A 26,770-nucleotide genomic window follows, 5' to 3' on the forward strand; every position below is an offset into this window, starting at 1 on the left:
CTCTTGTTCAAGGGATTAGTACAAATAATAGTCTGATGAAATGTTGCTATAAGAGGGGAGAAGATACTACAAAATTCAGACACAAATCAGTCTATGGAAACAACACTTGTGAGTCTTCAGCAGAGAATACAGCCCAGAGGTGCCACCTAGTGACTGCATTCTGCTGGCTGTGAAAAGCATAGTTGTTAACATGGGGGATGAGATTTGTACATATTAATATTTCAAGTCATCTTTAAATACGTAACATAAATGTCTATTCATAATTTTTTCTGCTCTGTCAAATTCAGAAAATAAAATGAGTAATGAACTGAAAGCCTTTGAAAGCCACAAAGACAAAAACAAAAACATAAGATATTTATCAAAGTGTTTTGCTCTTACGGGTGCACACACATGTCCTTGGTTCTCAATAAATATGATAAATAGAATTTCTAGTGTATGATGGGATTAAAAAGGATATAATACATTCCCGACTCCACCATTGTATTTTAGGGTTATATTCTAAGATTTATTTTTATTCGAAGCCCAGTATGTAGCACATAATATATACTAGGCAAGGGATATTGAATTAGTGAATGCATTAACGCAAAAATGTTATATAAATCCTTGAATTTAAGAAATTTCAAGAGAGAAGGCACTGGCTTGGAAAGTGGACGGTTCCAATTTGTCCTCACTGTCTACTCAACCAGGTATGATGACTACCTTTGTGTCTGAGTATAATCTCATTTTAAAATCAGAGTAATCCTGATATCAAGAAAGTTTGGTGGTTTAAATGGAGGAGAGTGGTAGCGAAAGAGGTAAGGCCAGAAAAGGGCCAAAAAAGTGCTGTGAATGAAATACAAAGACTGGTGAAGTGTACCATCATTTCTGCTTGGTAGCAGAAATTACTTCTAATTAAGTAAATTTTAAGTAAATAAGTAATCAGAAATTACTTACTCATAGTGTGGGCCTAGTCAGCTTGCTATCATGAATTGTAATATGGGTAGATAAAATGCTGCTATCTTCCTCCCCTCTACCCCCCCTTACACACACACACACACACACACACAGACACACACACACACACACACACAGGCACAATGCTTTTTTAAAATCAAGCCTAACAGTAAAGGTACAGACTCACATGCTCATATGTGTGCTTGCCTAATAACTGTAATGCCCTGTTGAGCCAGATACAATAAAAAGCAATAAGTAAACGTGATGAGTATTTCATGAATTGGAAAGATTTTGACTGCCTGGCTGCATGATCAGAGGCATAAAGTCCTCATGTTCTTATGCCCACGAGCCAGCCAATGGTCTTTTGAAAACCACGAAAATCTTTAAGACTCAAAGTGTGGTATGAAAGATGGCATATTTTGTTGTTTGTTTAAATGAACAAAAGATGGTTCATTCACCTCAGGAAGAAAGCTGGTTAGCATTTTGTTAAATAAAAGTGCCCAAACAGGGCCTCCCTGATAATCTTCCCGGAGCCAATCAGCAGGTAAGTTTGGGTTGTTGGGTTGTTGTGAGGATGGGAGGATGTAAATGAAATTTACATATGCAGGAAGATGGTAACATCATGCGGAAAGATCCTTAACACAGGAAATATTTGCTGAATTTCTGGGTTGTTGGGTAAGTTGTTCAGACTCTCTGAACTTCAAATTCCTAACCTGTTCATATACTGTTAAGATTATTTTTGCGAAGTAGATGTTTGTTGAAAATACTTTTTAAACTATAACTCACTTTGAAATATGAGTATGAATATTACCACCTTCAAAGCACAAAACAGCCTTGTCTGTTTGCACTTGCAAAATATCTACTTAGTTTATTTAAGGTAAACAATGGGATAAAGATGCAAAGTCAGCTACTGATGCTGGCCAGATGACCAGGCAGAGTCCAAGCATCTGGATTTAGCGATTTATATGGCAACGGGAAGGCTCTCCTGCCTACTAATATTCCCACAATGTGCCTGTTTCTAATTTCCATCATTAGAAATAAATTAGGGTTAAATAGGAAGCTTCTTTTAAAATACAGCTATCTCTAGGAAGGTGCATATTTGCAAGCATGCATCAGTTTAACACTGATCTGCTAATAACAACTGGATGAAATTTGCTAATTTTGGACTATAGGCATTATTTGTGATCCTCAGTATAGTGAGAAGCTCTGGGCTAGGAGGACTGACAGAAAAGCAAAAATCAGAGGGCTCATATTCTAAGTAATTTTACCTTATTCTTCCAAATGCAAAATCTTCATTTAAACCATTTTTTTTCATTTTCTGTTTGCTTTTGGTATTTCAAAATTAAGGCCAACTTAAAATACATGCATTCATACTTAGAATAACCACAAGCAAGCATTTGCTCGTTGGCTTTTACAGAATCCTGTGTCCAGGAAAGAAACTATTTCCTACATGCATTATTGAAAGACTAATCATTTATTAGAGTGAAAGTCATTAACTCTAATTGTTTCAAGATTTACTTGCATTTATGATTCTTTCCTGTTATAGATGCCTTCTCTAACTATCAGTGGGCCAGCTGGGATTTATATTTCACATTAAGATCTTGGAGTCTTCTTTTTAAATAGGGGTGTGTGTGTGTGTGTGTGTGTGTGTGTGTGTGTGTGTGTGTGTTGTGTGTGTGATATCAACCAATTTGATAAAATACTGTGAAATTAGTGGTAATATGGCTTGATGAATATAATATTTTCAATGAATATCATTAGCTTTTTAATAGTAAAATAGTTGCTTATAAACATTTACTATAAAAGTCAATATTCAAATAGCTTGTACTCTAACAAAACTCATTACCTGAATTTTGGAAAAATTCAAGGAGGCTTGGTAGGTTCTGAAGGAAAATATTAGATGTAGAAAAAAGGAAGCATTTGTTCACCTGGTATGGTTTACAGAGTGATGACCGTCCAAAAATGTCTACATTCTAATTCCCGAAACCTGGGAATTTATTACATTATGTAGCTAAGGGGAATTAGGTAGCAGATTGGATTATGACTAGCTGACCTTAAAATAGGTAGATTATCCTGGATTATCCCAGTAAATCCAGTGTAAACACATGTATTCTTAAATGCAAAAGAGGGAAACTGAAGAGTCAGTGTCACCATGACCTGACATGAGAAAGATTTGAGTGGCCATTTCTGGCTTTGAAGATGGAAGAGGCACATGAGCAAAAGAACATGGACAGCTTCTAGAAGTTGGAAAACGCAGAAAATGGATTTTCTCCTACAGCTCCAGAAAAACACAAAGCCCTGCTGACATCTTGATTTCAGTCAGGGAGACCCATTTTGGACTTCTGACCTCCAAAACTATAAGAGATTATATTTGTGTTGTTTTAAGCCACCATATTTGTAATAATTTATTACAGCAACAAAAGGAAATTGATACAACTAGGAAATCATTCATTCACCCATCCATTCTTTTATTCAACAAATCTTATGTGTTTCCTAAGTGCAAGGCACAATCACATTTATCTAATTAGTGTTCAGCCAGTAGGGCTGTCTTTTGTTAACTTCTATTTTCTTTCTTTCCACTGGTAAACCAGAAATAATTAGGTGAGGAAAAAATTTTTCCCTTTCTCATAGGAATTTTGGGGGGAAATTCTATTTTCCATCAGCCTTTGTTTCCCTTCCCTTTATGCAGATATATTTTGGAAATGCTCTCCCATTATAAATCTGGCCTCTGCTGGACTTGCAATAATCAAGGTTTATTTAATTTAAAATCTAAATTATAAAGACATGTATTTCAATTCTTCTAATTTCCCATCCAGCTGAAATCCTCTTCACATTAACTCACTCATTCATTTATGCATTTATGCAGTGAGTTCAGTTCTTACCATGCTTCACTCACTCTTTCAGACACTGTACAGAGAATGATTTTTTTTTTTACAAGGAACAAAAAACTTGCTTCCTGTCCTAAAGAATCTTGCAATCTAGAGTTGTGGCAGACACATACCTCCAAATATAATGTAAGGTATTAAATGTTTTGGTAATTGTGATACCACTCTAGAATTAGACAGTACAAGATACCTGGTGTATACTTAATAAGGACTCACATTTATAAGTCTGTTTTATGTCCATAAAGCAGAGCAATAGTAATCATCAGTCATTTTAATACTTGTTATTAAACAATAACAATCATTTGATTTAACATTAAATACTTGTGATTAGTACATGTAATGCCTGACTTTGACGCACTGATCTGTATCTTTAGTGGCACGTTACTTTGAGCCCAGAGTAAATCATAAGCCAAATAGCCTAAAATAATATTTTGAGACAGAGCTGAAGATATGTTAAGGAAGAAAGAATTGAATAGTGAGAAATAGAGATTAGAAAGCACCTACTTTTTTTATCTTTTTAAATAATGAGCATCATATTCTAAATTGCATCATGGGTTTTCTGCTACACTTTTATCTGGAAATTAATCAACTAATTATGGATAATTATAACTAATATCTGAATTCATTATATTCAGGCATATTAATTGGAATTTGAAATATATTCTGAGCTGTCTCAAATTTTTTATACTTTAACAATCAGAGAATAATGGAAGCTTGATTATTTTAAATTAGGAAAAAACCCTACCAGCCTTAAAATAAGTTTTGTAATAATAGACTTTGCTTGATGCCTCCTCATTCTCATTCTTAACTTTCTTACTTTTACAGAATTATGTCTGCACAGTATACACAGTAATAGTATTCTCCTGTGTAAAGTAAAATAAAACACTGAATCTTTTGTTCCAAACAACAGGATAAAGTCCAAGACATTTGGCATGATATTTACGGTATTTTCCCCATCTCGGTTGGTACCCCACCACCCACAGAGAGAGGTGGGAGTCATCCTTGTTTCACTTTCTCCCTGGCCTCAGAATCAAATCAACAAGCCCTGATACGTTTGCCTTTGCAATAATTCTTGAATCAGTGCCATTGTCTCCTTCCTACTATCACTGTCACATATGAGGTTTTCATCATTTCTTTCCTGGCATTATATAATAACCTTTTCTGATGCTCGTCTTATTCATGTTAATTAGACCTTGATCCCAACTCTGAGAGTTACATAGGAAGCCTAATAATCAGCCTATGCCTACGGGTAAGTAGACCAAGCTTACAGCAAGGAACACAAGACCCTTCAGTGATCCAGCCTGTCTACTTTCCCAGCCTCACTGCACTTTCTGCTCAGTTTACACTCCAGAAATTATTTGAAGTTTCCCTCAAACACACCATATTCTTCTAGGTCGCTGTTCCTTTGTCCACATTGAACTGTTTGTCTAGAATGGCATTTGCCTAAACTACCAAATTCATGAATCACATCCTCTAGAAAACCTTTTATGATATTTTTAAAGCCATATCTGAGTTTGAAGAGTGCATTACACATATTTCTCTTATAGCACATATTGTATTATATAAATCTGTTTTGTTTTCATGTCCCTCTCATTCATTGAAATGTGAGATTCACAAAAACAAATAGTGATTCAATCACTTTTGCATCTCTGATGCATGGTTCAGTGTCTGACACATTCAGATGCTCAATAATTTTTTGAGAACTGACAGAAACTACAGAAGGTGACTTACTCCCAACTTCCTCCAGTTTCCCCACTTTTCTAAAGCTCTACCTCTATGAACCACAAATAAGTGTGTCTTCCATTCATCCACCATCCATCCATCCATCCATCCATCCATCCACCATCCACCATCCATCCATCCATCCATCCATCCACCATCCACCATCCATCCATCCATCCATCATCCATCCATCCATCCATCCATCCATCCATTCATCCACCATCCATCCATCCATCCATCCATCCACCATCCATCCATCCATCCATCCACCATCCATCCATCCACCATCCATCCATCCATCCATCCACCATCCATCCATCCATCCACCATCCATCCATCCATCCATCCACCATCCACCATCCATCCATCCATCCACCATCCATCCATCCATCCATCCATCCATCCATCCATCATCCATCCATCCATCCACCATCCACCATCCATCCATCCACCATCCATCCATCCATCCATCCATCCATCCACCCACCATCCATCCATCCATCCATCCACCATCCATCCATCCATCCACCATCCATCCATCCATCCATTCATCCATCCATTCATCCACCATCCATCCATCCATCCATCCATCCATTCATCCACCATCCATCCATCCATCCATCCATCGGTAATCAGGTATATGCATCTGGTCTAGTCATTAAGATTTTCGAATTTTGTTTAGTAAAAAAAAATAGATAAATTACCCAACCTTCTTGCTATTGTGTGATTATTTGATAGTTGAATATTTTCACCCCTCTCTATTCCCGAGTGAGTTTTATTAGAGTACACTACCACAATCTATGAGATTCCTTTTATGCTCTAATTCTGTGGACTACTTATGGGTTTTCTAAAGCATTCATTCACTCATTTATTTATTCATTTATGGAGGAAAGATAATCTATTGACAATTGCACTTTTTTTTAGCATAGAACTTGATGATACAATTTTAAAAGATTGTTTATTATCCTATTTCAATTACCATAGAAAATGCTAGCATAAAAAGTATTTTTAGAAACCTCTATTATTTATAAACTACAAGAGAGCGAATATTGGTAGTAAGTTAATTTTGGTAGAACATTTATTCTGTTTTTTATTGTGTTGTCTTCTCTTATATGGGTTTTTTAAATGATGAAAGTTAGACACAACCTAATGTAAAGCAAACAGTGTTACGTAGCTTTTGTCAGGAAACTAACTTCTGTATTTATTTTTTTGGTTCAAATGCTTTGCTAAGTAGTTAGCATTTTTGCTGAAATCATCTGGCATACATGGAAGACCTGCTAAATACTAAGTAAGCACTGTATTAGATAATAAAGATATAGAAATTAAGTCAGTTTTTACCCCTAGTCTTCTACATTTTCTACCATTTTGACTTTTTAAGTTTTTGCTTGCTATGGTACTCCCATTTCTTGCTAATTATGCCTAATCCATGAAGATTCTGTTCATATATGTAAAGATTTCCCCCAGGCAAAATTGTCTGATTTTTCTTTAGTCTGAAACTATAGAATATATTATATTAAGTAACGGATAGTTATATATATGCCTATCTCTTTTATAGATTATAAACACCTTTAAGATAATAACCTATGCTCCTGGTACTCAGTGCTTGATACAGCTGTTACTCAATAAATTTTTGCTAAATGACAAACTACATCCTTCACAGGAAATAGGAAACGGAGCTTCCTGGGGTAAGTTAGACAAAGATATTTTCCTTTTTAACAAAATCCAGTAAACTAGCAAAGTGAAAAATTATTTGCTAAGTACATGAATCAGATAGCATTTATTCAATTTAAAGTGGAATTTCTTTACATAATGTGGTATCTTGTGGTGAATTTAAATAATTCAGTTTACAAACATTAAAGTATGTTTTTTCAAAAACAGTTCAGTTGTTAAAAATGAGGCAAACATTTGATGATATAGCGTAGGCATTTCAATATTGGGTTGGCTGTATGCTTGCTTGCTCAGTGACCTTTGGTAAAAACCAATTGTTTGGGTTTTTTCCACTGACTGTCAATGGGAACTAGATGGCTTCATAAACTTAAAAATGATCTTGAAACACCCATAAATACAATGTGCTTAATGATAGCCATTTTAAAATAGTGACACTGTACAAGTCCAACTGAAGAGTCTACACTGACTTTTTTGGGTTTATTTTTAGGTAGAGACGAATTGTATTTTAAAACTACTTCTCCATCTGTCTAAAGATGTATAAATAAAGCATTTTTTTTATTGTGAATAACAACAGCATTCAGTTAAAGATTAAATTATTTTCAGAATAAAAATTTTCAGTTGATGACTGCTAAAGATTATTTCTAGGGACAAAGTAAGGACAGATGCTAGGTGGGGTATCTGTGGTGCATTAAACAAATCTTTAATTTTAATCATCTGCCTATAGACTAAAAATGGTTTGCCGAATTAATGTTTATTAAATGTTTTGAATCTATATGAAGCTAAGTGAATACTGGTAGGACTACAATTTTAACTTTTTAGATTATTAGCTTGATGCTTTAGAGATAATTATGACCTAGGAATATAAAACCAGCATTAGGGCATTATTGTGAATTTAATCTAGATTGGGAAGTTCAGTCTTGAATTGCAGGGATCAAGGTCACAGAGTACTTGTGTAATGTATTCAGACAGACAGGCTACACAAAGCAACCCAATAAATAATTTTAGGATTAATAGTTTGTTTTATGCAGAGTAGATACCCTTAAGCTCCTTTCTGCTCTTTAAAATAAAAGTCCAACATAAATATTAAAATACACTTCGAAGATGACTGCAAGAATGTATGTTTGTTTTTTTCAAAAAGTAAATGGAAATGATTTAGGTCATTTAATAAGATCACACTGGTTTAGTAAGAGATGGTAGGCATTTTTAGCTCGATGACCATTGTCCAGAATAACTTATAGTCCAGCACAGCAATTACAATTCAGGTAGTATGAATTTGCAAATTCACCATATATCTCATTCATTGTGAAAAATACCCCTTACCTTTCAAACTGAGACTGAGACTGATCAAAGAATAATTTTCTTTTGTTCTTATTACATACTATATTTCATAGCCTTTTCTTGAATAATGATGTTAATAATTCAATTTTCATTCCCTTCATTTGAAACAGATTCTGACTTGTCAAGAATATATAAAGCATAAGTTATGACTTCAGGACCTTCATTTCTTCAGAACTTATGAACATAAATGATATAAATCCACTTACTTCAATCTATTTTCAGTGTGTCCAATATTTTCATAACTATATCCACTTTATCTCGGCTTTAACTCTCTGGCAGTAACGTTAGGAAATATGAGATCCGTGCTGAGTTATTTTACATTCTCTTTTTCCACTTATGTAGAAGCAGTAAATGGGGTAGTTTGCAAATCTAATATTTATTATCTCCTGAATACTTTTGTGAGAATTTTCATTTACTATTGTCATTTGGATAAAATTTTTTAAAGCTTTGTTTGAAACAACTGGAACTTTTAGTAGTTTGATTTTATTCATAGAGTAAATTATTTTCCCACTTGCCTTTAATGTTCTTTTGCTTAGAGTTGTATATTGCCAAATCCTTCTCCTTTGTATCTTGCTTAGCAGACTGCACATTCTTTTAAAAGCTTTTGTTTATCATTTATACCACTCTTTCAATCCTGCTATAACCACATACTCTTTAAATCCTTGCCTAACCAAACTGTTCCCTGGAGGCCTTTAACAAATTCACAATTAATGAAGGGTGAGTGTCATTTATAGCTGTATTTGTTTTTTAACTCTCAATTCAATTCAACACATAATTATTCAATTTTCCAACAATAATCATTTTTAAAAGTTTATATTATCTTTTTTTAAAGACTGCAGTGCTAAGAAATTCAATTTCAGACTATTTTTCAGACATTCATAGTTTCCAAACATTTAACTCTAGCAACAAATTGACCAATTCCGGGACATAATGGCTGCTGCTTGGGCATTTTAGAAGTCGTGCCAACAATTATTAGGTCTCAGAGTGCTTGAAAGGCTAAACAGTCCAAATTTTTGCCTTTAAGCACGTTAGTAAACTTTTTCCATATCTGGGCATCATGAGGCGGTGTGTGTGTATTTTTCCCCAAAATTTAACCTACATTTCTATCATATTATGTACTAGGAACACTTATAGTTACTTTATCAATATTGACTTACTCAATTTTCATAATAACTCCATGTACTAGGTACTATCCTTACTGTACACCCACCCCATTTTACAAATGGAAACTCTGAGTATAGAGTGGTTAAGTAACTTGACTTGAATTTTTTTCTAAGAAGCCCAACCATGGAAAGATCTTTTGATATAAATAACACACTGAAAAATAATCTCACTATACCTATTCCCAATAAAACGTTTTCCAAAAACATGAAGTCAGCAAATATGCTATTACTGGATGCCACTAGGTACCACTTCTTAAAATATTTTGCATTCTACTATTCTTTATTTGAGCAGATAAGAAAGGTACTGTGTCCTTTTAATTTATGAGGACTTTAAACAATAATTAGGGCAATGACCAAAAAAGGAAAGTAAGAATTTATCTAATCTTTACGTCAACCCATCAGGTGACATAGCTATATGGAAGTTACTTAATATCCTCATTGAAAGTGATAGAGAAAAGATCAAAAAGTTTACTAGCAAGATTATGATCTCATATGAACCTGAGATTATATTAATCTGTAGAGGACAAAGGCATTAGTAGGAATCACACCTAATAAGTCTTTATAAGTTAAAAGAAAAATTAGATTCACATGATGACTGGTTCTAATTATATTAATATGACACTCACCTTTAGAGACTAACTCCTATAAAATGGGAAACTGTTATTAATCACATAACTTAAACTTTGTGTGCATTAAGTATAAAGTAATTTTACATAGACCACTCAATATGCTTCAGTATGAGAGGTTATGAAAAAATATTCTATAATTTGACCAGAAAGTGTTATATTATGAGATTCTTTAAATATATAATCATAGACTTGCTCAAACATGTTTCATTTTGGGGTGGGGGTAATTCATAATCATCTAAAGCAATTTAAAGCATTTTTGATTGATTACAATTTGAGATAGAATTTTTTTTTTTCATTTCTAAAACACTCAGTTTCTCAGATCAGCAAATCCTGTTTTAGACTAAAATTTAGTGCCATTTCTGGAATGAGAGGAGAAACAACTATTTAACTAACTTATACCTCTTTATGTGTAGGCAGCACCAACAAATCCTTTAACTCAGCAGTTACAAGAAATCCCTATGAACTTTTCAAAGCTGAATAACTTTAGCATTTCCACTTTCTTCTTTAAATAGCCAGCAGCCAACATTCAGAATGAACTGCTAAATTCCTATATAACGAGATAAAGGTTGTTTCTAGTATCAATTGCTTTTATCTCGATTTCATGTCACTCAGAAATGTTCACAGTTGAAAACAACTTTTAAAAACACACTTACAGCAATGGCCTATCTTTTCAGAGTATTTGTGGCTGAATTAGCAACAATCTGAAAATAAAGCCCAACAACTGAAATAAGTCCTTTGACTTGATAGTTTCAAGAGACCAAAATCTCCTACTATAATATTGCAAGAGTAGAAGTATAGGTTTTCCCCTAGCTATTGTTCCCTTTAGAAGCACTAAATACCTTCTTGCTTCATAATGATTTTATAACAATGTAATACCAAGCCATAGTAAATAGTTTTTTAATAGCTACTCCAAAAACCTTGTAAACTCTCTACAGCTCTGTTTGCAGAGGCATTGCAGAAGCGAATCACCTTGCAACTATTCTACAACGTGACACATATTTACTGTGTATGCCCTACAGAATGAAATCAAAGATGGAAACTTCAAATCAGGGTCAGATCACAAAATCCAACAGAAGGACATACCACAGATAGACGAGGACAAGTAACAGACATTAGAGCAGTACCGCAAGCATGCGGCCCATAATCAACTTGGTTTATTTCTATAATGATGAGAAGGTCTTGTTTAATGGAAAAGTACCCAGACATACTTTGAGAATGTATGTGGATACTGACCTGGACTTGTGACAGGACTAGAGGTAGTAGGTTCAATAATTTCTACAAAAAGGGAAAAGGAAAGAAAAGAAAAACATTTTGTGTATTAATCATACATAAAAGACAAACACTCATGAGACAATCAACAGTCATGCAACATATACACAGATGGTCTTTGATATGAAGACTTCCCTGACCGTGGACACAATTGACCAAAATCCAATTTTGTGAGGTTTACACAACACCCCATCACTGACTTTGATATTAGGCCATCTTTCATTCTCAGGCAACATTTAGGAGTCATTTCCACATCCTAGACTATAGCATCAAGCTCTGCTGTGCTAAGGTTAAAGACACGCCCTTAGAATTCCCAATCAACAGTTTATAAGGTTTTCTTATAGTAAAATATTAAAACCTACATGTAAAATGTCTTCCTCTTAGAGAAAGGATGTCAGTTCCTTAAAAAGTCTTTCAATCATGTTGTTTCTTAATATGTTCTACAAATAAAAGTCATGGATAAAGCTCAAATTGCCCCAACATAACTTTTCAAAGATAAAATCTCATAATTCACTAACATACCTCTAAACTTGGCCACATAGAGGACCAATTATGTCTGCTTTTATGTTTTTGTGTAGAAAGTAAATATACACACACATGCACATACCCCTATACATCTCACACATATACACACAAACATGTACATGTTTTAAATTACCTGGAATATATTTGTGTGTCTACGAGGCACTGTTGGCTATGTCTCAGGCAAATCAAAGGATATCTGTGTCAGTGGAATATCAATATAATTTTCCAGCAAATATCTAACAAATAAATTCTATGGTATTTTAAACAATGTATATAGTTGTATTTAAGATTTCTATATTTAAACTTATCTTCTTAATAGAATTATTTCTTTTGAAATGTTAAATGATGATGATAATAAAAGTGGCAGTGATACAAAGACTAAGCACCATCACTGGCAATCCTGAAGGATATTAACAATTTTTCATAAGGAATAAAGCAAATACCAGAAAAACATTGCATTTTTGAGAAACTCTAATGTAGTAGCCTGAGATCCTTAATTCAGCACTCATTTCACATAGATAATCTACTCCTTTTTAACTTAGTTGATAAGGAAATTCTGTAATAGTAAGAAAGCCAGATTAGATTCTTAAAACTTCACACAGCGAATGTGGCAGTGGGAAGTAAAAGCAAAGATTCTTATGTAAAATCTTGCCTCTGGGACTCTCCTCTGTTCAACTGTATTCCCATGACATACAACAAATGTTGCCAAGCAAAAAACATGTAAACAAACAAAACTACAACCCCTCTCTCTTTAAAAAAAATTTCCAGTCCCTTTGGAACTCTTGGTTTTTCTCTGAAAAGGCAGTGGCAATGACCAATTCCAGGCAATAGTGAACTCACATTCCTTCCTTTTTAGTCAAACTATTGGTTTGAATAATAAAAGCCTAGTTTAGCAGTAGTTATAAAATAAGCTGTCCAAAAGACATCTTTTGTGGGTAGGTGGGAGACTAAAGTTTACATGTGTCCCATTCTGCAGGGCTGATTCTTTGGGCCCTTTTCTGACTGTTCTGAGCCATGGATCATGCTGCCTAGCTGACAGCCAACAGGGTCATAGCCTAAGTTACAACAGATCTGGCATGAAAGAATATACTTTTGAAGAAAGATACTCTCAAATGGAAAATAATTAATTGGATAATAAGCTACAATTAAAAATTCAAAAGTCCAGTCATCTATCAGACATTGTAATTTGTTGTTACTGAGAAGTAGAATCTTACTAAGGCGAGTCTGTATTAGATTACTTTACGATGTGAGAATTGTTCCATTTTCCATTTGCAAGGATAGCAATTATTATATTCACAAATAATACTTAAATTCCTTGTATGTGTTAAGCAATATTCTAGGAGCTGAAATCACAGGTGCTAATAAAACAGTTAGAAATGCCAGGCCTCATGGAACTTATCGACCATAAAATGTCAGGTTTCAAAACATTAGAGCATTCTTATTCCCACATTCCATTATTTATAAAAATTTAACAAAATTTTAAATAAAAAAATTATATCAGATAAATGATGTTCTAATGAACACTGTTCTTTTGGTGGGCTAGCAATAGTCTCTTAAAATTTTTTTGTGACTATTATCTTTTATTTTTAAAAATGAACTTCAAAATAATTAAAATTTATGTTAAATTAGTTTAATGCTATATAATACATCTTAATTTATACTTAGAGTATGCACTCAAATGAAAACATTTTATAATTCAAAAAAATGAAAGCATAAAATGGCTTGAAAGGTAGAAGCTTCATCAGAATATTTATTCATGGGAAAACTAAATTTAATGGGACAGTGAACAGGCTTTTCTATGTTCAGTAACTTGGACACGTGATCTTCAATTTCCTCGACTGTTTGGCTCCTGTTGTTTCGAATTTCTAATGCTGATTTGAGAGTTCATTGAAAAAGACGGATGGCATATAACTCCAACTTCATCTCAATAAAAGGATGGTAGAAACAAATAGCTATGCCAATGAACCAAGCTCTTCTTTGTGCTTGCTTATGTAGAGCTACATTGCTTATGTAAAGCCACATTGTCTCATAGAAAGGCTTTTAAAAGAATACAGGAATTTACTGCATAAAAGATTATGTTGCGTGCAGGATCCACTCTATAATTTCAGCTTCACAGTCAATCCAAGATTTTTTTCCCCACATAGGCCAAGATAAAGTAGAATTCCTGGTGAGGTAATTTTATGTAACACAATAATTGAGAATAGAGAAGCTGGTTGAGTTGGAGATTCATGGTTGCACACAGGGCTAGATGAAGATGAAGCAGAAGAGAAACCACAGTGAGATTAAAACAAAGAGATTGGGAAAAGCTGGTGCTACGGGCCGTAGATGATGACAGTCAGCTAGATTCCTTGATGTGAGATAGTTCAGTGAGTTAGAAACGACTCAGATAAAATAGGGTTCAGATCTTAAACCTAACGAATTATTGCACTGCATGGTAGAAAGCAAGTTAATGAATCTCTCCAACCCCTGTGTCATCATTTATCTAATTTGGATAACAGTTCCTATTTTGTAGGGTTTGGAAGGATTAAAGATACTGTACTTTATATAAACAATCAAGTGAGAGTGAGTAGCAGTAGTCGTTTTTTATTATTAGTTATAGAAGTGAATGGAAAAATTTGCATATAAAACAATGAAGAAGAAATTAAGTAGACTGTTAGACTTAAGGGAAAATTTAACCTTACCAAGTAGAAGCAAAGAAGAATGGCATGAGTAAGGAAACTATATAAATAACAAAATTCCACCTACGATGTAGACATTGATTTTTTCCAATTATAACATGGTGAATATATTGTGTTTCAGGGTAATTATTTGTGCCATGGTTTGCATATGGTATGTTTTGCTTCACCAAGTTCCATGTTGAAATTTGATGCCCAGTGATGGAGGTGGAGCCTGGTGGGAGTTGTTTGGGTTATGGAAGTGGATCCCTCGTGAATGGCTTGATGTAATTCTCTCTGGAGTGAGTGAGTTTTCACTATTCCCACAAGAAGTGGTTGTTGAAAAGAGCCTGGAATCTTATGCCTGTTCCCTCTTGCCATGTGATCTCTTCACACACTGGGTCCCTTTCGCCTTCTGCCATGAGTGGAAGCAACTTGAGACCTCATAAATGCAGATGCTGGTACCATGCTTCTTGCACAGCCTGCAGAACCACAAGCCAAATAAACCTCTTTCCTTTGTAAATTATCTAGCCGCAGGTATTCCTTTACAGCAACATAAATGGACTAGGACAATTTTGGGAGTCATATTGGTTGCTAGAAGATAACTATAGAATCCAGAGTATTTTTAACAGTTCTGATTCATGTAAAAGTTTAGAGTATAAATTTATAGATCAAGATCTTAAAATTTTTGTGAAGGACAAATGCACTCCTAAAATGGGAATTTTGTGCCAAATTACAGGCATGTATTTTTAACACATACAAGAAATATTTAAAATTAAACTTTCTCCCTTTATATCTCTAAACAGATCAGAATGATCCCACTGGCTTAATATAGTCAAGCTCGTTTGTTAAAGAAAATAATGATATTTTATTACTGAGAAAACACATTGTAGGTAATAGTTGAAACTAACTAGAGCCAATAAATCTACTATAGATTTCCTTATACTATTCAGAGTTCATTGATTCAGTATTTCAGAAACTACTTATTGAACAGCTGTTGTAACAAGTCATTATTATAATTACATTAATTACAATTCTGAGAATTATCTAACTCCTACTATGTAACAAACACAGTTCTAAATGTTTTACATATATTAATTCATTTCCTCCCCTCAACAACTATGAGGTAGATACGAGCATTAATTCCCCTTTTATAAATAAGATAATGGAGCACAGAGAGATTAAATATCTTGTCCATAGTCACACACGTAATAAGGAGTAGAGATGAGAGAAATACTATGCCAGGATGTCGTAGCATCCCATTCTCTACCTTCCAGAAGAAATATCCTATTAACATTCATTATATCTATAATTCCTTAAATGGGGACATTCCTATGCAAGGGATCATAGAAGACTTCAGTACTAGTAGCTTTTTCAATAATAGGGTCTTTTTATTAAAGGTAGCTAATAAGTGAATAGCTTTTGTCACCAAAACTGGAAGAGAGGCAAATTCAATGTTAATTCCTGGAGATTTCTATCATAATGGACTTCGCAGGAGAAAAGAGTTTACGCACAATTTTCCAATCTTGTTCTCACATTTTAAGCCAACACCAAATACAGCTATCTGCTTCTGTATAAGCCTTGATGCCATAGAGGGACAACTCGTCTGGTAGTTCAGAGGATGTTAGCATAACAGAATTACACAATTAAATAAGCAGCATGAACTTGTAAACCCCTATTCTGTTAAAACAGTAGTTTAACCAGAAATTACTTAGCTTTCAAGAACTTCGTTGTTTTTATGTGGATTGCTTTTTGAGCTCCTGTTTTGTCATTGGAGTCATTAACTTGTAAGCAGTGAAATATTCTTCATGAGGTGCCAAGTAGGCTTTTCTGATGAGCAACAGTAAAGGTCCTCAGTGAGATTTTCTTATGGGTCTTATTATGTGGAGAATCAGAGTGAGCATGCCAAGGCTAATGGTGGAATATATCACTGTGGGCTATTTGCATTACTGTGGGGAATGGCCTTAGCAAAGGGATAGTTTTAATTGTACATAAAACAGAGGTGAAGAGAAGTTCACCAAGACAGACATTTTCAATAGTTACGTGGGAAAATAAGGTATCATGTGAAATAACACTTTACTTCTTTAGTAAGTGTAATTTTGGCCAGATAGAAGGAAATTCCATTAAAACAAGGTATTGAGGAAACAATATGTTACAAGAAGGAACCATTTGTAATGGCCCTTTCTATGGACTACATTAATTATTGTTTTATAACTCTGCACACACAATATATTATTAAAATTGTTCAGTATCAAACCCCTTCATTTCTATGTATTTTGGAAGGTTACATTTGGTTTCTAGGTTGTTACTTTATCTTTATGTTTTTCTACAGTAGAGGTGTGTGTGAGTTATCTTTTAGACTGTTGAGAGATAACATGATTGTGTTATTGAGACACAGCAGAAATTAATCCTTTTGGTTGCCATGGTTTCATCTGAAAGCTCTGCCTCCCAGTCATTGTGGAGTGGAAGCAATGTCATTTTCACAGTAGAATGAGAGTGGGTTGCCCTGGAATGACCAAGGTTAGTGCTGATGAAGCCTCAGAGGACAAACTGTGAGCTAAGTTAGACACAGAAGGGAAAGAAGGTTACCCTTACTTTTCACCTTTATGAGAAGGCCCATAAAGTATATGCCAAGCCTCTTAGAGCACTGGAATAGCAGAGACTTTGTGCATGAAGTACAATCTAGAAATCACACTTTTGCCCTAAGCAGAAGAAATGCACGATCTGTGAACATTCATGTATTTATAGCTCACACCAGACTACACAAGTTATTACTGTCTAATACAGACAACACTATCCTGGCAGTCAGAAGACTCAGATTCCATCCCACCTGGTGATCTTAGGTGTGTGACTCTAACCGAAGCTCTAGATTTCATTTTTCTTATATATTACTAATAGGTTATAATAGTTGGTTCAAATACTTCACTAGGTTACTTCTGTTTCCATCACATGGTTATTGTTTAAAGGATGGTTTAGCATAGTGGTTTATAATAATAGAGTTTCTGGAGGAAACTTACTTAGCATCAAATCCTGGCTCCAATACTTAGGAGCCTCTCATTTTCTCTAAGTTTGTGCAGTTATTCAATGCAGATAATGATGATATCTACCACTCAACATTGTAGTGACTTTAAATGAGACAATGCACACAAATCATTTAGCAAATAAGCATCACTCTATAAATGTTAGCTTATTTTCTAATTGAAATTACTTTAAAATCATCACAGCATTATGAATATTTCATCTTGTAAGTGACTATCGTATAATTCAGCCTTAAAAGTAATTTTTTTCCCTCAAGAAAACCATTTCTATTAATCTATTAAACAGATTGCCAAAAAATATTTCTGAATGTTTGCAAAGGAAAGCCTACAAAGGAAAACATTAGCTGCACTCGGCCACCAAAATTTCACTGTGACTTAACAAATGCACAAGATAGACTGCGTTTATTTTGTAGAGGAAGTTTTTGTCTCTACATGCAGCTACTGTTTGGAGGTGTTCGAGTAGGTGTGTGTATATGATGGAGTAGAGGAAGATTCACAGAGGGCTAAGGATTACAGTGTTCCTGGAAGTATCTCTGTATATATATATACCGCCAGTATTCATTTGAAGAAAAAGTCCAATGTCAAAACTAAGAAAAGATGCGTGTTTATTATCATCCTGGTAAATATCCTGAGACAGTATAAATATCGCCATACTTAATAGGTCAAAACTACTTTGAATAAAAAAAAATCCTCTCAGTTAATCAAAAGCCAATTCTGTTTTGAGTTAGAAAAACATCGTTTGTAGTAAAAAAGAAGTACTAATAACAACTGGTGCATTTCTATGCTTAATAAAATAACTTTATACTTATATTCAAAGTTGCTCCAATATATTTTCCTACCTGCTGAGATTTGAAAGAACGATTTGGAAGTATTTTGGTCCAGGCTATGAATCACAACCAACCGAAATGTTTATCCCAGACTTCTAGGTATGTTTCTATCTACTTCAGTAAATAGAGCATTAAGTCAAAAGCGCATTGAAGAACTTTGGGTTTTAGTGACTATTTCACACAGCTCTCTGAGGCTAAAGACTGACTTTCATAACTGTATAGATACTAATCTCTGGAAAGGATCTGATGAGAGTGTGGTATTATTTTCTCCCATTATCACAGAAGAATAAATGTCTTAGTTTTCAGCAAACTCACTTGGTTTTCTCTCTAATATAAATCAGAATGTAAATAAAAATAAAGGGAATGTGGTCAAGGATACAACAAGAATCCAACAGAAACTGATAGGTTTATAAAAGTCCATTGTATTGACGCCATGCAAAGAAAGGCAGGGCCTAGACAGCTGGTAATTAAGAGTTGGACTGTTTATTTCCTTATACCTAGAAAACCCTCATTACTCCTAGGAACTGAATTACAATCTGTTAGCTCTTTCCAGTTCTTCCTCATGTATGATTATAGAGAGGAATGGCTTTTAGTTATTGCTTCTGATTTTTTTGTTTTGGCTGGAGTTTTGACAGGTCTTCAAGGGGTTAGCCAAAGACCCTATGCTTTCAGACACCCATTCCACAGATTTAACACATTACTCGTCAGTTTGACATGCTGAATCTAAAAGGGGATTTGGCAAATTCAAATCGGCACTCTAACTAAGACTGAGTCATGTGAGGTATGTCGTTAATGCTTGGAATCTGTATCAGGCTGTTAATGTATTGTTACAAAGAAATACCTGAGACTGGGTAATTTATGAAGAAAAGAGGTTTAATTGGCTCATGGTTCTGCAGGCTATACAGGAAGCGTGGCACTGGCATCTGCTTGGATTCTAGGGAGGCCTCAAGGATCTTTTATTTAGGGTGGAAGGCAAAACGGGAGCAGACACATCACATGGTAAAAACGGGAGCAAAGGAGAGAGCGTGAAGGTCGGGGAGCCACACACTTTTAGAAGACAAGATCTCATGAGAACTCACTATTGCAAAGACAGCACCAAGCCATGAGGGATCCACCCCCATGACCCAAACACCCCCCACCCGGCCCCACCTCCAGCATTGGGAATTACAATTCAACATGAGATTTAAGCGGGGACAAATATCCAAACTATATCAGAATCAGACAGACCTGGTTGCAGGTCTCTGCCATAAACTAGCTGTGATATATTTTGTAGGTTATTGATGGTAGGAAATTTTTTTTTAAATGAATATCCAAGATGAGAGATCTAGCACAGTGACTGGCATATACAGGGAGACACCAATTTTTGTATCTCTCATTTCTGATCTGGGTCCACAATTTCTGACATAATAGAAGAAAGCCCTTAATTTCTAGCCATGCTTAGGCCTTATTTGAACAGTACATATTAGACGACTGACAAATAAAGAAGCTGAAAACAAGTAATAAAAAGGCAGCTTGAGGGTGGAAGACAGATATCCCTGGAGAATTGGCTTTACATTTTGGGGATATATAAATAGTAAGTCCACCTGCTGAGCAGCATGAAATGGTCTACAATGGCAAACTCTCTGACAACAAAGGATGCTACGGGACATGCGTTATAGGCATTAAAGGAAGTTTCACTCCATGGAGTTTCTGTAAGCCAGGTGAGTAAGGACAGATTCAACATGGAATAGCAGGAACAGAACGGGCTGTCAGAATATGCGTTATTACAGTTGTCTCAGCGCTGTACTTGAAGCAATGTAGCAACAATACAGCTTTCTGGGAAACCAACGCCAGCAGAAAACCAGGCCTGCCAAAGAGTAGCTGTACTATTGGCTCAGTTAAGAAAAAATACCAAAGGCCAGGAGCAAAGCCATGAAGGGTGACCAGGGAGGCTTTCCAACAGAAGAGCTGCTCGATCATTGCCACACTGACCAATCAGATTATTCTGGACTTATTTATTCCTTTTTCAATGCACCTTTTGAGTGTATTCCATTTTCCTGACACTATTCTAAGTGTTGTTGATACAAGAGTGAGTAAGAAATTCTCTGTAAAATGTACTGTAATGGAGACCATAAATAAAAACAACAAAACAATTACATAATTGACACTATTGGTGGGAAATATGGTAGGAACTATGAAAAATAAGTCCTGGTGGTAGGAACTGTGAAAAATAAGTCCAAGGTGTTTCTGTGGTAACCCGTGGTGTTAACCATGAAAAGTAAGTCCGGGTGCTTCAGAAGCATGAAGCTGGGGAACCTCTCACGGTCAAGGTGTTGGGAAAAGCTTCTCTGAGAACTGCCATACTAAACCTTAGCTTCCATATTCAAATAATATGCTCTGTCCTGGCTGGTGACAGACAACACCAGAAGGGGAAGTCAGATGGATTCTTTGCTGGTACCAGCCTGTTGACAAGTTTAGCAACAGCACATTCTGTACTAGGCAATGCTGTTGAGAATATGAGATGTCGACAGGGCATGAACAGCAAGGTACTAAGGTAAATGATTCCAGCTATAGGCAGAGGATGTTACATCCTGATGAAATTTTAAGGGTATTCTGATTCCATCAGTTCCTCTTAGAGAAGGAAAATGAGGCCCCAGCAGATACAGTGATATGCCCAAACCATACAGCCAGTATACTGCAGGGATGGAATTAGAAGCCTGGCCTTTTCACTCCCAGTCAAGTGACAGTGAAGAAGAAAATCTTTGCAATGTTTCACCACAACAATATTACTCTAAATATGACAAATCAGCAACAGCCAAGTGTTTTTAGCAATATGCCAGGGCAGGTGGTATCATAACGTCACTCCTGTGATAACATTTGCTCCTCATAACTCCATGACACAATGAGAGCAAGTGACTAAAGATTAAGAGCTCCACAGGCAGTTTTTCCTGACCCAACCAATTCTGGAGCACATTTAACTTTGGAAAAATCTGCCACTCTCTCTCAGACTAACCTGAACAAGTACAACTGTGTATACGTATATGTAGCAGAATGTGAGGTGAATATATACCTACACACACGTGTGTGTGTGTTATATGATATGAGTATGTATATATCACATGAAAAACCACTTTTGCTTATGTAGTCCCTGTCTTTCTCACTAGACTGTAAGCTTCATAAAGTCAGGAACTGTTCTACTATTTTACTCTCAATAACTGAAACAGTCTTGACAAACGGTAGGTACTCAGTAAATATTTACTAGATAAATGACAAAACACATGTACAATTGCAAATACGTATGTTTTGGTGTGGACATTTGTACATTCTTACATCATGTGCTTGTGACAACCCCCCCAAAATCTGCTGGAACAGGAGGATTCATGGAGAGTAGTACTCACACACCCCAACCCAACATTTTCATAGTTGAAATCAGATCTCAGGATGGTAAGAGTTCCATTACAAAGTGCCAGTGAAGGTCTCAGCTTGATCTACATGTAAAACCCTTCTTAAAAAGCTAAAGCAATTTCTATTATGCACATAGAAATAGTAGAGTCTGACCAAGATATGTGCTTTCCTGACTGTATCATAATTTTTAAATGTTTTATTCTCCTGCTATTTAGTTACAAAATGATTCCTTATCAACAGAAAGAAAAGATAATGTGGGAGGGCATAATGAGCTGGACGTAAGCGTGTCCTAATTGCACAATTCACTGTACATACATAAAAGAAATATATGATTTCAGTAAAGTTTGATTTTAGAGAACAAACTGGTATCAAACTCAACACATTCAGGTTTTGCTTGGTCTAGGTCTTCTAGTAGATATTAATATAAAGACCTTTAATAGTCCCCTTAAATTTATTCGTTTGAGAAAAATCTCAGTTATGACCAAGTCTTGTACCAAATTACATCTTTCAGTGAAGAAAGTGATTCTTATGCACACAACATTAAACTCTTGGAAAGTGAATCCAGGAAAAAGCACTAAGTGGTTAAGTTGGATAGAATGTTTAGCCATTAAAATCATATGAGGTTTTGGGCCTTATATGAAGTCAAAACATTTTTTTTTTAACATTATTTGTTTGTTTGACTTCCCTTGTCCCCTGCAGCTGTGTATGAGGAAGATGTACTCATTGAGGCAACTGCCGGAAACCAACTTTATCTAGATACTGCCTTGCGAAATGCAGTCACTTTTGAGATTTTCTCCAACCCGTAGGCTTTCCGTTCCTTCTAGCTCACTGAATATTTCAACTATTTGCTGAAATAGTATATGTTTTAAGTGGTATCTGTGTAATGTTTATTTATGTAAATCATTTAAGTAGTATATAATTTTTGCTAAATTAATATTAGTTTTGCATCAAAAGTGTCTAGGGGCAAGGGTGATAGGAGAAAAAACATATTTTTGATAGAAGCTGGAAGCCTTGTGTTTGGGAACAGGTACTGTCATTTACTAGTTTGGTAATTTTGGTCTAGTCACAAATGCTTTGAGTTCCACTTTGTCACTGAGAAAATCTAAGTAATATCTGCCTATTTTATCTCCCAGTGGTGACATTGAGTAAATTAAATACTTTCTCTGGGCTACAGTTCACTAACCTAAAAAACAGGGAAAATAATAACTTGCCTCGTGAGGTGATTGTGAAAATGAAGTAATTTTTGTAAAGATTTTAGTAATTTTTATAAAGATTTTAGTGCCTGGCACATAAAAAACATTATAGAGTTAGTAGTTATTATTAAAATAACTTCAACAGATTATATACACATTATGTATTAGACAGTACAATTATCTCCTGTCTGACAGCCCAGTGTAGGAGATTGTTGGTGAGATAGGGGAGAGGCAGTCTGAGTAGCTATGAATGAGATAGTATCAATGAGAATAGTTTATAATTCCACTGAGGTTCGATTTACTTTGTAAGAATACAGCAGGTCCAGTGGAAAGAATGGGAAATCTACCCCAGTTCTGGTCCTGTGGATTGTTAATTCTGCAGCCTTGAGCAACTTAACCTAACCTCTTTCTGGGCTCTTTCCTCCCCTAAAACTGAGATGAGAATTCAGGTTTCCTGACTGCCTGGGCAGGTCTCTTGCTATAGCATCTGATTGGCTGCTGGCTCAATGAAGCATCTCATTCATTATTTCATGCCAGAAAGACTATTAATTATTATATGCTGAGTGCTATGTTAGATGACTGAGAGATAATAGCCTGCCCCCCCACCAAAAACAAAAAGAAAATGAACTGCCCCAGGGAAGCCCTTCATCTAGTAGTGGGGGAGTGGTGTGGGGTACAAGGTCCCACGCTGGACTTAGAGAACAAGCAAGTCCCAAATTTGAAATCCAGGGTCTGTTTGTCTGCTTTTGACCAGTCCACAGAAGGAACAAGGGGTGCTTTATGCTTCTTAGGTAGAGGCAACCTACATACCCCTCCTTTTTTAGGAGATTTTCTGGCTTTCACGGCAACTGCCAAATAGGTTTTGTGGGCAAGAAATGCTCTCCTGAGCTTTCCTAGATTGGAGGTGATTAAACTCCTTTGGAAGCCAATGCCCTTTGCTGATTTCAGTGTGTCAATATCCTTTTAAGAATCCAGTCTTGTAGTTTGTCCACCATCTTCTATATCTTCTGTCTTTCTATCTCTGTCTACTGTGCTATCTGACTCTGTCTCTCTCTTTCTGTCCCCTTCTTGAGCCATATTCTTAACTCTTTTCCTTTTTTTAGCTGTGTGGACTGTGATGTTTTTCAGAATATGATTCATTGTGTGCCAAATCTCTCAATATTTCTATTTTCTATGGATTTGATAAGAGACAAGGAGCAGGGCAATACTGGCAGCCGCCTCTATAGAAAGAACTCAGGCCCGAGGGGAAAACTCAGGCTGTGTGTAGAGAAGCAGCCCATTGAAGCATAACTCTAGCGTTGGTGAGGATGGAATTTCTCTCTAACTCCTCCCATGCATATATTTCTATATTTTGGATCCTAATTAGCTGTGTAATTTTGGCATCATTTGCTACTTTCCTCTCTGTAAAATTAGCAATCTAAATATATGATATCCATGATGTAATCCAACTTGGAAATATTATGGCTCAACCATTTCTATGGTTCAAATGGTTATATCTGTGGAAATAAATCTGTGTCTCATAAACAGACAAGAGGTAAACCACCAGAAGGAAAAGTAATATTTAGGATATTTTTTTAATTGACACAACAGCTCTTTGGTCACAAGTCTTTCTAATTACCAAGTTATATAACCAGCGTTCAGTTATAGTTAGTGTAAAGGTGATTTGATCAAACTTTTAAAAAATCTACATACATAAGGAATGCCCATGGCAAAGACAATTTCCAGACACACTCAACAGAGGGTAAAATGAAAATTTGACAGTGAAGAATAAGGCAACTTGATGCACCTATTAATTCATGCATTTATCTATTCAAAAGTTGATGGAATACCCATGATGTGCCAAGTATTATACAGTGTGCTGGGGCACAAAGATGAATAAGAAAGCATATGCTTTCTAGTGGGCACACAACAAACTATTTAAAACAAAAATAAATCTATGGTAACATAAAAACTTAAAATTTTACCAAAAAATAAAGAAGGCATATAGGTGTTTAAGAGTGGTGATGATAGTAGTATGTATGCCTTGGGTACATGCCAGACAAAATTTTAAGTGATTTAAACACATTAACCTTTTTAATATTCACAACAACCCAGAGAAGTTGGCAGTACTATTATTATCATCATTACTAAAGAAAAGTAAACTAGGCATATGGAAATTGAGTACCTGTACAAAGTGACGCAGATAGTAAGTGCCACAGCCAGAGTTCAAATCCAAAGGGTCTGGACTCTGGAGCCTGTGTACTTAACACTTAAGCAGTGATTCTTATAAGGTATTGGGTAAGGGGTGGCCCTCAGTGTGACTGAGTAGAAAAGAAAGACTGCAGGACTTGAGGAACAAGAACAATGTAGGTTAAGACCTGCATTATCTACTGTCAGTTTCCTATATAAAGAGGTGCCCTATTGGTTGCCGCCTCTATATATCTTTTCTAGCTGCTAGTCAATCAGGCCACAAATTTAGATGGACCATAATGAAGTAAAAGTAGAGAGAGGCTGGCAAGTTGGTTTGATACTCTAATCACTGTTCAAGTTGCTTTTGCTTTTATTTTTAAAACAAATTTTCTAACACTTATGACCTTATTGAACTGGGGGACATTTGTGTCCACAAAATTCCTTTTCTTCCAGAAAGTTTTGATGTTTTTGTTTCCATATAGTTAAAGTAGGAAGAGGAAAACCCTTTATGAATAGTTCCTTATTAACTTCTTCTAAATTTCTTTCTTTGAACTGATTTTACTGCCAATTCCAGGCAACAGTCCCTTCCCTTGTTGTCTGGTACTGCCCACCTAACTTGTTCATTTGCCAAGAGACAGAGACAATAGACTGGGAAGTATTTGTTAGGCAATAATTAATTGGAAATGAGAGCACGTGTATTTTGCAATTTAGCAAAGTTACTGGAGTGGAAAAGGGATAGGCTGTTTCTGCACTCACAGTCTATTCTTGTGTCTTTCCTGTTGGAGAAGAGGTCTTCTAAAACTTGGACTCACGACATTGCAGCTTTAATGTCACTTGAAGAAAATTAGAAATGAGAATAGCCCACCAAAGAAACAGAATAGAAAGAGAAAGATATTTTGAGATGTCAAAAGATTTACAAAATGAGAGATTAATACATAGGATATTCTTTCATATCCATGTGGCCCCAGACAGAAGTGAAGATTTCATGCACGTTTTGGAAAATTGACCTAGCAGAGAAAAATAAGAAGGCAGGGGAGAGCACTGCTTTGCCAGTTCTATGCAGCCATGGCATCTGTGGTTGCCAGCTTTTGAGATGGCTCCCAATGATCCTGGTTTCTTGGTATTCACATCATTGCACTGGGATTGGTGTGTCTGACCAATGGCATGTGGCAGAGGTGCTGGTATATAGCTTTGCTCTGAATTAAAAGAGTCACTGCAATTTGTGTCTTGTGTGCTTCACCCACAGCTCACCACGTCTGATCAGTAGCCTGGAAGAAGGCTACTGTTGTGAGCAGCTCTATGAAAAAGTCCACATAGTGGGAGACTGAGGTTTCCTACTAACAACCACCCTGAGTGATCTTGGAAACAAATTA

At 35.6% G+C, this 26,770-nt stretch overlaps 1 protein-coding gene across 4 annotated transcripts in view; it reads right to left on the bottom strand.

The window, feature by feature from the left end:
- Positions 1–26,770, bottom strand: part of NEGR1 (neuronal growth regulator 1) — a 911,215-nt gene that overhangs the window by 127,333 nt on the left and 757,112 nt on the right. The window contains exon 8 of one of the 4 annotated variants that reach the window (XM_063624047.1): positions 11,365–11,613. The exons of the other annotated variants lie outside the window; for them this stretch is intronic. Within the exon in view, the coding sequence (XP_063480117.1) occupies positions 11,380–11,613 (234 nt within the window). The 3' untranslated portion in view covers positions 11,365–11,379. Of the gene's footprint in view, positions 1–11,364; positions 11,614–26,770 lie in introns of those variants that run through there. 4 annotated transcript variants of the gene reach the window in all.

This window comes from Symphalangus syndactylus, chromosome 12, assembly GCF_028878055.3.
Source record: "Symphalangus syndactylus isolate Jambi chromosome 12, NHGRI_mSymSyn1-v2.1_pri, whole genome shotgun sequence".
Taxonomy (NCBI): Eukaryota; Metazoa; Chordata; class Mammalia; order Primates; family Hylobatidae; genus Symphalangus; species Symphalangus syndactylus.